The sequence below is a fragment of the Colobus angolensis genome, unplaced genomic scaffold, assembly GCF_000951035.1.
Source record: "Colobus angolensis palliatus isolate OR3802 unplaced genomic scaffold, Cang.pa_1.0 Scaffold208, whole genome shotgun sequence".
Classification (NCBI taxonomy): Eukaryota; Metazoa; Chordata; class Mammalia; order Primates; family Cercopithecidae; genus Colobus; species Colobus angolensis.
This window is the reverse complement of record NW_012115244.1, coordinates 672,148-682,828: the sequence shown is the minus strand read 5'-3', so window position 1 is coordinate 682,828 and position 10,681 is coordinate 672,148. Positions and strand designations below refer to the sequence as shown.

General features: G+C 62.7%; 1 protein-coding gene and 1 long non-coding RNA gene across 3 annotated transcripts; one reads left to right on the top strand and one right to left on the bottom strand.

The window, feature by feature from the left end:
• Positions 1-1,120: 1,120 nt before the first annotated feature.
• Positions 1,121-10,002, top strand: TRABD (TraB domain containing). Of its 2 annotated transcripts, XM_011942242.1 has the most exons (10): positions 1,121-1,218; positions 3,509-3,574; positions 3,970-4,048; positions 4,774-4,940; positions 5,339-5,479; positions 7,647-7,757; positions 7,855-7,994; positions 8,226-8,398; positions 8,478-8,589; positions 8,748-10,002. In XM_011942242.1, exons 2-10 carry the CDS (start codon positions 3,542-3,544, stop codon positions 8,920-8,922), a joined length of 1,131 nt encoding a protein of 376 aa, XP_011797632.1. In that variant the 5' UTR covers positions 1,121-1,218; positions 3,509-3,541; the 3' UTR covers positions 8,923-10,002. The 2 variants fall into 2 exon arrangements, with proteins under 2 accessions (XP_011797632.1, XP_011797631.1); XM_011942241.1 differs by lacking the exon at positions 1,121-1,218 and having other exon boundaries at positions 3,451-3,574.
• On the bottom strand, positions 9,493-10,522 carry LOC105511990. Its single transcript, XR_001001799.1, has 2 exons — positions 10,370-10,522; positions 9,493-9,731 (listed from the first exon to the last, which is right to left on the bottom strand). It is a non-coding gene; the product is annotated as an uncharacterized LOC105511990 (long non-coding RNA).
• Between the last annotated feature and the right edge of the window lie 159 nt (positions 10,523-10,681).

Sequence of the window (10,681 nt, the reverse complement as noted above, 5' to 3'; positions counted from 1 at the left end):
CTCCCTGGGGCAGTGCCAGCACTGGGGATTTGGGAAGGAGAGGTGTCTGTCCCCCTACAGGGGCAGCCGGGGTCTGCTGGTCTCTGCTGATGGGCCTGAGCGTATCTGAAAAGGACAGGTAGGAAGGGGGTGGCTGCAGTGTGCGCTGGCTGGACCCCAGGTGATGCTCTGCTGAGACCCAGAGGGGGCTGCAGTGTGCGCTGGCCGGACCCCAGGTGACAGCTCTGCTGAGACCCAGAGGGGGCTACAGTGTGTGCTGGCTGGACCCCAGGTGACAGCTCTGCTGGGACCCAGAGGGGGCTGCAGTGTGCGCTGGCCGGACCCCAGATGATGCTCTGCTGAGACCCAGAGGGGGCTGCAGTGTGCGCTGGCCGGACCCCAGGTGATGCTCTGCTGAGACCCAGAGGTTGGTTGTAGGGGTGGGATCCAGGTGGGTGGTTCTTCAGACATTGCCTCTGAAGACACTTCAGAGTCCAGGCCCAGCATCTGTGGCTTTCGGGCCAGGGCCCTTTGCTCACCGCCAGGCAGCTGGGAGAGGCTCTGGGCCCAGCTGTAAATGTCTGAGAGCATGGCTCCCTGGAGCAGGCTAGAGGGAGGAGGGCTGGTGACCTGAAATCACACCCTAGAGTTTCCAGGGGCCTCAGTGAGGAGGGAAAGAGAGTGCTAGAACTGTGAGGGTGACTGCCAGATATGTCCCCCAGAATCACGGGCTTTAGGTGCCCCTCCAGCAGAAGGGGCCTCAGTGACCTTCCGCCTGGCCCCCTGCGGGCAGCACACCTCTGCTGAGAGGCTGCAGGGGCCAGGGCTGGGGGCTGGCACTGCCTCTGGTGGCACTGACATCGTCCTGCTCAAGGCTTGGCTGCCGGCCAGGAAGGCGTCTCTGCCCACCCCGACAGGAGACCTGTGCATGCCCACCCCGTGGCACGACTGGGGTCAGGATCAGCGCCTGCTGCTGCAACTGAGATCCTGCCCTGTCCATGGCCACAGGCGCACCCGGGGCGGGCCTCAGAGGCGGGTCTGGCCAGGCTGGGTGGAGGGCGGGGGCTGACCGCAGACCTGGGGCTGCCACACCCATGGGGGAAGGGCTGTGGCAACGTGGGCGCCTCCCGTTGGCTGGGCCGAGGCAGCCTCCCACCGGCTGCACAAGAGTTTCTTTAAGGAGTTTCCCCCGTGCGCGCCGGCAGCCTTGCGCTGCTCTCAGAGTCCTGACTTCCGTGTGTGAGTTTCCCCCGTGCTCGTAAGAAACTGCTTCCCAGACTCCAGCCTAGTGCGCCCCCGTGCTCGTAAGAGTCCCAACTTCCGTGTGCAGCTGGACCCAGGGAGGCGGCCGTCCCCCGGACCAGGTGCTTGTCTGGGCCAGCTGGCCTGGCAGCTGCTCACAACAGCTTCCAGCGGGTTTTGTAGCTTTCATCTGCAAAAGGAGAAGGAGGCAGCCCAAGTTGCTGAGGCCTGGTTTTGCTCTGACCAGTGCCAGCAGCACTTCCTGGATGTGCCAACCATTAAGACGCCCAGGCCAGGGTTGGGTCCAGACTCAAACCCAGATGGAAAGGAGTGGGACCCCCTGCCAAGGCCGCATGGCCCCAGAGGGGAGCCTGTGGGGTGGGCTCCCCTTGCCCTCTGCAGAGGCTCAAGGCCCCCGGGGGCATGAGGACTGGGTTCGCAGGCCAGCCTGGTGTTTATCAGCTGTCTCTTTAGTCTCAGCTGACCTCCCCTGACCACGGCCCCATTGCGCCACCTGCCCCAAACCAGGCCAGTTCCTCTTCCAGAAGTCCCGGCTGTCCTCAGGGTGGGCTGCCCTCTTCTCGGTCAGCTTCAGATGGGGCCTCTGGTTGCACCGAGGCCCCTTCCCCTGCTCAGAACTGTCCCTGCCACCCCAGCCTCTGACTGCCCTCCTAGACACTGCACGGAGAGCTCCTTCCTGTTCACAGGTGAGGACACCTGAGCTTGGAGGCATCTTAACTCGGACATGCGTGGCCAGGACCCAGCTGGGTCTGTGAGTCCTGGCTGGGGCTGGGGTCTGTGCTTGCGGCTGTTTGCCAACAGGGTTTGCAGAGGAGAGGAACCTGACGTAGCATCTTATTACTCATTGTTCCTTTTTCTTATGAGTTCTGAGAAGTGGGCAGCAGTAGTGATACGAAAATGACCCCAGATGCACACAGGCATCAGAGCAGAACCTGGCAGTGGCCTCTTCTGAAGCACATACAAGCCCTGTTGTTTCCTCCACAGATGATCGTCTCTGACTGATGCAGACACTTCAAGGCAAAACCACAATACCTTGCAAGACTAGACAGCTCAGAATGGTTTCCAACGGCTCATTTTTTTTTTTTTTTCCTTGAGACAGTCTGCCTTTGTCACCCAGGCCGGAATGCAGTGACATGATCTCAGCTCACTGCAACCTCTGCCTCCCAGGTTCAAAGCGATTCTCCTGCATCAGCCTCCCCAGTAGCTGGGATTACAGGCATGCACCACCACACCTGGTTAATTTGTGTATTTTTAGTAGAGACTTGGTTTCACCAGGATGGTCTATGTTGGCCAGGCTGGTCTCGAACTCCTGAGCTCAGGCAATCCGCCCATCTTGGCCTCCCAAAGTGCTAGGATTACAGGTGTGAGCCACCGTGCCTGGCCTGTTTTGGATATTTTAATGATTCTGCCTGGCGACATATCCATCTGCCAGGACATGCATGAGCCATTGACTTTGTAAACAGTCGCTCCTGGCGTTCCGTGGCCAGTCTCAGGACAACCTGCTGGTCCCTGCCCCCACCTCAAGGGGCGCCAGGGGTCTTGGCCGGCATGTGCCTCTGGTGCTACAGGCGCCTGGCTGTTTTCTTTCTCTCCCTTAGGCTCCTGGGCCCCCAGCCTGAGCTCCTGGTTTCTCTCTGAGGGTCTGTGGGGAGCTGTGATGCGTCGGGGCAGCCCCCTCGCACGGCTGCCCCAGCCTGTCCGGGTTTCTGCCATGGTTCCTTCCACACCATGTTTGTCTCTTAATCTGGGAGAGAAGGTCTTGGCTCCAAACACGTAGAACTGTGTGCTTTGCGGATTCCTCTGTCTGTGCTGACTCTGCTGACGTTGCCTGGGCCGTAGTTACCGAAAGGGGAAGTGGCTTTTGTACAAAGGCCCTGGGGTCTTCGCCATGTGTCTCTGTGTCCTGAGATCAGGCGCAGACCCCAGGGCCGCCTTCCTGTGTCTGCCCGCCATGCTGCGGTGAAGGTTGGGCAGCTCTGGCCCTGTGCTGAATGAGGCCTGAGCACCAGCAACCCGCACTAGGCCCGTCTGCATTTTGCTTATGGTGGGGTCCCCGGGCACCTGCTGGCCTTTCCCCACCCGGGCCTGGCCTGAATGGACCCTGGACCTTAGTAGCCTTTGATGGGCAGGAGGCATTTGGGGATATGGGGAAAGGAGCCCCCAGTCCCACCCAACAAATGGTTCTAGACTGACAGCACTACGCAGTGAGTCCTGAGCCGGGCCTGGGGCTCCAGGTGGAAACTCCGCCTCTCATGCCTCTCCTCAGGCTCCCCACCTGTGCAGGAAGCACCGCCCAGCCATGGACGGGGAGGAGCAGCAGCCACCGCATGAGGTGAGGTAGAGGCTGGGCTGGGTGCACAGAGGCAGGGGTGGGGGGGCCTCCCCACTGTGTGGGTTCTCGGGGTCGGTCCCTGGCTGCTGTTCTGCAAAGGTGATCTTCACAGGGCTCTCCAGGGTCAGGCAGGAGGCACCTCCGAGGGAGAGGGGCCCTGGGCTGAGGCGGCTGGTGGCCCTGTCTGCCCAGCTTGATGGCGGCCGTGCCAGTGACAGCCAAGCAGGAAGGGGCCTAGGCTCCACGGAGCGGCCACGGACCCTGCTTTTCAGGGTATGTGGTCCACGGAGCGGCCACAGGGCCCTTTCCAGGGTCCGTGGTCCGTGGAATTGCCACGGAGCCCTGGCTTTCTGGGGTACACGGACCCTGACTTGAACTCTCCCTTCCGCCTGCAGGCCAACGTGGAACCTGTTGTGTCATCAGAGGCTTCAGAGCCGGTGCCCAGGGTGCTTTCTGGGGACCCCCAGAACCTGTGTATGTCTCCCTCAGGGCCCTGGCATGTTCCCCCATGTTGGGCTGTTGAGTCAAGGAGGAGGGGGAGGCAGCCAACTGCTGCCAGGGGCTTGGAGCATGTGCTGAGCAGGGTCCTGGCCGAGACCTGGGGTAGGTGCTGCTGGGCCTGGTGCTCCAGAGGGCAGACCTGCCCCCCAGCAGCAGCTGCTCCTCGGCCCTGCCTGACAGTGGAGCCTCTTGGAGGGGCTGCCAACAGCACAGGCTAGCCCCTGGGCATGGAGGGGCTCTTGAGCACAAGTAGTGTGAGCGGCACGGGAGTCCCTCCTTGCTGTGGCCTCAGCCTGTCCCTCCTGAGTGGGGTGGGGGGCCTGCTTTGCCTCAGAGCCCCTCCCCTAGCTACGCCCCCTGCAGCACCCGCCCCCCACTGTCCCCCACACCAGGCGTCATCCACAGCAGACCCCAAGGTCGCCCTCATGGGGTGTATGGGGCACAGGACTCCCGAGGCCCTGGCTTCCCGACGGCATCCAGCTCACAGAGTTGGTAGCTGGTGTTCCTATCACCAGGCAGGCCAAGCATGTGGCGTGTGATGCTCGTCAGGGGGCGTGTGCTCTGCACCTGTTCGATTCGCAGAACCCGGGAGGGTTCTGGAGCCCAGGCTGCCAGCGGGCCCAGTGGTGTCCCTGGGGTGGGCCCGGCGGTGTCCCTGGGTGGGCCCGGCCCCACAACGGCCTGTGCTGCTATTGCAGCCGACGTGGACGCCTTCAATCTGCTCCTGGAGATGAAGCTAAAGCGGCGGCGTCAGCAGCCCAACCTGCCGCGCACTGTGACCCAGCTGGTGGCTGAAGATGGGAGCAGGGTGTACGTGGTGGGGACAGCCCACTTCAGCGATGACAGCAAGAGGGACGTTGTGAAGGTGAGCGCCACCGCCCGCCACAGCCCGGATGCGGGTTGGTGTAAGCGCCTGTGTCCTGCACTCAAAGGGACCTCGTGGCAGGGCCCGAGTGCCCGTGTGTGTGCACCGCAGGCCATCTGCTTCAACATTCTGTGGTCCCTGGGAGTGGCGCGGTGGGATTCCTGCCTGGGAGCCATGACAGCCTCGTGCGTCTTCCCACTTGACAAGTGAACAAGCTTCACAGCTTCCTCTCTTGTTGCTTAAAGAATCGAGCTGTCACTGCAGCAGCGGGGTTAGCTAGCCCTGGGGTGATGCCAACGCTGGCTGCCCCTGGGATGGGGCCCCTGGTGTTGGTGTCAGCTGTGCTGAGGGGCAGGGAGCTGGCCGTGTTCACAAGGCGTGGCCTGTGGCTGTTGCAGACCATCCGGGAGGTGCAGCCTGACGTGGTGGTCGTGGAGCTCTGCCAGTACCGTGTGTCCATGCTGAAGATGGATGAGAGCACGCTGCTGCGGGAGGCCCAGGAGCTCAGCCTGGAGAAGCTGCAGCAGGCCGTGAGGCAGGTGCGCAGCCGCGGGTCGGGGTCGGAGTCAAAGCCACCTGTGCGCCTGTGGCCCAGGTTCCTCCCACGGCCCGTGCCCCCAGTCAGCGTGGCTGTGCCTGGCCTGCCCTGGGGATTGCCGGGTTGGGGACCTCCCCTGGGGCAGGAGAAAGGGAAGAGGCTCCATTACCCGGTTTCAGGCAAGGGAGGGGGAAACGGGTGGCTCTCCAAGCTGAGGCCGGGGCTGTCGCCCGAGGACTGGGCTGCTGAGCCTTCGCTGGGGATGGGTCAGGTCTCACTGCAAGGCTGGCCCCCCAGGTACCGCACCCAGGCCCCAAAGTGGGTGGGGCTCAGGGCTCCTCCTGTCCCCACTTCTCCAGCCTTGCAGTGACTGCAGAGGCAGGACTTTTTCATTGTTCTTTGTGTTTTCGTTTTTTTGTTTTGTTTTTTTTAAGACAGAGTCTCGCTCTGTTGTCCAGGCTGGAATGCAGTGGTGCAATCTCGGCTCACTGCAACCTTCGCCTCCTGGGTTCTAGCGATTCTCCTGCCTCAGCTTCCTGGGTAGCTGGGATTACAGGTGCCTGCCACCACACCCGGCTAATTTTTTGCATTTTTAGTGGAGATGGGGTTTTGCCATTTTGCCCAGGCTCATCTCAAACTCCTGAGCTCAGGCAGTCCACCCACCTCGGCCCCCCAAAGTGTTGGGATTACAGGCACGAGCCACCGTGCCCGGCCAGTCTTTGTGTTTTCAAAGGGATACCTGACCCCAGCCCTAGTCCGTTTGCCTTCCCCCTATTCAAAGGAAACAATTGTAATGAGATCTTATAGAAATGTCCCTAAACATTTGGCACCTGCCTTTCATTTTTAATTTCTCCAGGTGAGGGAAGTCACCAAAGACCTCTGTGAGCCATCTTGTAAAGGGCAGTCCCCGGTCCAGCCAGGGCCCAGTGCCAGAGAGCCTCCCCACCAGAGCCTGGGACCCAGTGATCTCGAAGGGGCATAGAATCCGGCAGTGCTATGGTGCTCAGTGCTGCGGCATCACAGAGGGAAGGGGCTGTGGGGCAGGGTCTGGGAGACACCAGGCGTCCGCTTCACCTGTCCCCCCTGGGGGAGGCTCGCTGTGCCCTGGTGTCTGGGTTTCTCCCAGGGTTGGTCACAGGCATAGCTGAGCTCAGGCCCCAGCCCCTCCAGAGGTGGAGTTGGTCCCAGCAGACCAAGGCCCCATGCACATCTCATCCTAAGTTAGCCTGGGCTCTCCAGGGTGGCCTGGGCCCGGCCTCCATCAGACGGGACGTTCCCAGGGCTCAGGCACAGACCTTCCCTGGGCGTGTGCAGGGTGTGAGCAATTGCCCGGCGCTGTGTGGCCCCCGGGGCTTTGCTGCACTTCTGTGGGCAGCATCTCCACACGTGGACACCCCTGTGGCCCCAGCCCGCCGGCGAGACCCGGGGCAGTAGGTCTCAGGCTGTGGTTGCTGAAGATGTGGGTGGCCTGGCGTCTGCACCGGCGGCAGTGCTGTGCTGGCCTCAGCAGGCAGGTGAGTGGCGAGGCCCCTTCTCCGGCCTGCCTGCCCAGCACCCAGTGTCCATGCCAGCTCAAGGCGTCCCCTTCGCAGCACAAGACCGCCTCGTGAAGATCTTTTCTTTTCCTTTTTTTTTTCATTTGAGACGGAGCAGTCTCGCTCTGTCGCCCAGGCTGGAGTGCAGTGGTGCGATCTCGGCCCACTGCAACCTCTGCCTCTGGGGTTCAAGTGATACTGCCATAGCCTCCCGAGTAGCTGGGATTACAGGGGCCCACCACCACACCCAGCTAATTTTTATATTTTTAGTAGAGATGGGGTTTCGCCATGTTGGCCAGGCTGGTCTGAGAGAATTCCTGACCTCAAGTGATCTGCCCGCCTCGGCCTCCCAAAGTGCTGGCATTACAGGCGTGAGCCACCACACCCGGCCTGTGAAGGCCTTTTCTGAAGGGAGCTACCTTTGAGAAGTGACTGTTGAGCCAGCGATCCCTGCTCTGGTCCCACCCTCTGCATGCTAGGGTCGTCCTGCACCTGTCGGGGAGGGGGCCAAGGACACAGCACGGGGCTGGGGCGGAGCTCTGTGCTGGTGCTGCCTGCCATTCCAGTCCTGCCGTTCCCCCAGCGCACCCCCAGCCCCACCCTCCAGCTGATGCCTGCTCCCTCTCTCTGCAGAACGGGCTCATGTCGGGGCTGATGCAGATGCTGCTGCTAAAGGTGTCTGCGCACATCACTGAGCAGCTGGGCATGGCCCCAGGCGGCGAGTTCAGGGAGGCCTTCAAGGAGGTGGGCGCAGGGCGAGGTAGGGGGTGACCGCAGGGATGTGGCTCACAGGGGTGGTCTGGGGCTCCCACTGCTCCCCAACGCCCAGCCTCTGCTCCAGGCCAGCAAGGTGCCTTTCTGCAAGTTCCACCTGGGTGACCGGCCCATCCCTGTCACCTTCAAGAGGGCCATCGCTGCGCTCTCCTTCTGGCAGAAGGTCAGGCTGGCTTGGGGCCTGTGCTTCCTGTCAGACCCCATCAGGTAGGGCTGCCCCCAGGACCCCAACTGGCCTGCAGGGTGGTCTGTGGGAGGCTCTAGGTCCTCCTGTGCAGGTCCAAGTGCAGCCAGTCCTCACTCAAGGCCTTCCCTGCCCTTTCCTTCCGCCACAAATCCCAAACAAACGCGCTGTGGTCCCTGCCTGGTGTCCACGGTGCCAGCCCTCCCCCAACCCCCTGCCCCATCCTTGCGGGGCTGCAGCCACCCTCTCCACAGCAAGGACGACGTGGAACGCTGCAAGCAGAAGGACCTACTGGAGCAGATGATGGCTGAGATGATCGGCGAGTTCCCGGACCTGCACCGCACCATCGTCTCGGAGCGCGACGTCTACCTGACCTACATGCTGCGCCAGGCCGCCCGGCGCCTTGAGCTGCCTCGGGCCTCTGACGGTGACGGCTGTCCCTGGGCGCGGGGCCGCCTGTGAGGCTGAGGCCCGAGCAGGTACTGACCCCTTGTCCTTCCCCACAGCCGAGCCCAGGAAGTGTGTCCCCTCTGTGGTTGTGGGCGTCGTGGGCATGGGCCACGTGCCTGGCATTGAGAAGAACTGGAGCACCGACCTCAACATCCAGGAGATCATGACGTGAGCGCCCGCCCTACCCCGCGAGCCCCGCCCCGCAAGCCCCCAGGTGGAGGCTGAGCCCCCGGGAGGCCAACCGCAGGAGGCGGTGACCCAGACTTGGGGGCTGCGGTGTGGGGAACCCACCCCCAGCCAGGCCCAGCACCCCCTCCCTCCTGCAGCGTGCCCCCGCCGTCCATCTCCGGCAGAGTGTCTCGGTTGGCTGTGAAGGCTGCCTTCTTCGGTCTGCTGGGCTACAGCCTGTACTGGATGGGCCGCCGCACTGCAAGCCTGGTCCTGTCGCTGCCCGCCACGCAGTACTGCCTGCAGAGGGTGACCGAGGCCCGGCACAAGTAGGAGACCGCTCCCCGCCCGCTAGGGCCCCTGAGGAGCCAGTGCCCCGTGGCACTTCCTGGGTGCCAGGCGCATCCTAGCCCGCCGGAGGCCCCTGCCACCCCCCATGGGGGTCTGGGCCCGGCCTCGCCTGCCCTCCTGGTCCAGTCACCCCTCCCCCAGCCCACCCAAATAAAGGATTATTTAACTGTCTGAGCTCAGGCCTCCCGGCAGCCCCTCCCCTCCCATACTGCAGGAGCCGTTCACCGGCCTCTGGACAAGATGCCCAGCTCCGAGGGGGCAGGGGCTTGGAGGAGCCGAGGTGTGCGCTGCCCTCTGAGCCCTGGTGGCGGACGGGGGACAATGGCTACTGTCCCTACCTCACTGTGCCTTCCTGTGCTCCGGCCATGGGAGCTTCAGCCCAGGGGCGGCTCCTGGGGGCTCCAGGGCAGGCGAGACTGGGACAAAGGCCCAGCCCTTGAGCTCCAGCCGACCCTGCCACGCCCCCAGCATTCCTGGCCCCGGCTGCCACCTCCCCGGTGCCGTGTGCCTGCAGGGATTCTGTGTTGTTGGCTTTTTTAATGTCTCAACATCTTTTACTCAGGTAATTTTAATTTCAAAGAGAAAAACTGAAGTAAATGTCAAAAAACACCAGCCTTAAATCCAGGGGGACAGAATTCGTGTTCTGGGGTCTGTCCCTAGTGGGCTTGTGTGCAGCCAAACATCAGCTCTGGCTCCAGGCGCGGCCTCACCTGGAAGCCTGTGTCCTGAGCCCCCGGAGTGAGGGGGTGCCCAGGGTGTCCTGGCCCTCTGTGGGCAGAGAATGTGTGCACCTATGTGGAAGGCCAAGGACATGGGCTATGGCCGGGCCTGCCCCGCTCAGGCCCCCTGCCCGGCGGCCGTCTGTATGCGGGGCCTCCCTCCTGGCTGTCCAGGACACGCACGGCCTGTGCAGCCCCAGCCTGGACCCAGGTCATCTCTGGTTGTGTCTGTCCCGACTCAGTGTTGAGTCAAATCAGGTGTGCATCAGGAGCTGGCCGTGTCCTTCCTGCCACACTCTGGGATTCATTCCTCAGAAACTGAAATAAATTCTAATTTTGGAAACTCCTGTTTTGTGACGTGTGGAAATGGGGTTCAGGTAATGAAGGATCCCGGCCTCTTCCCCCATGCTCCAGGGCAGCCTGTGCTGGTGGCCCTGCCGGGCCCTAGGGGACCTTGCCTGGTTTTCAGCGGAAGAGACAGGGTCACTGTCCCTCCATGCTGACCTGTGGGACCCTTCTCACCCACCAGGTGGGACACAGGTGGCCTGCTGATACTCAAGACCCTCCATACCCAGTCCCACCAGATTCCAGAGTGTGGAAATCAGGAGGGCCCAGGGCCTGGGGAACAGGGATGCCCAGAGTGGCCAGGCGGGGGCTGCAGGGGAGGGTTGGGCACGGGCACTTCACCACGTTGTCCCTCATCCAGTCACCTGCCCAACCCACGCAGAGGGTCCCGGGAAGGGGCAGAGCTGGGGTCACACAGGTCTCGGAAGCCCACGCTGTGGCCCCAGGAGAAGGTTCTGGATGTGGCTCCGGTAAGTGAAAGGTGGAGTCGCGCCGCTGCCGGAATAAAGGGAAACCACAGGAGGGAGGCGCGTCCAGGATCCGCGGTCACTGGCCGGGGCCGGAGGAGATGGAAAGCGGGGACACCACAGGCTCGTCTGAACAACGCGCGCTCATTCGGACACACGGACCCCAAACTCCTCCCCCGGAGGTCGGGTCCTTCAAGCCAGCCGAAGACC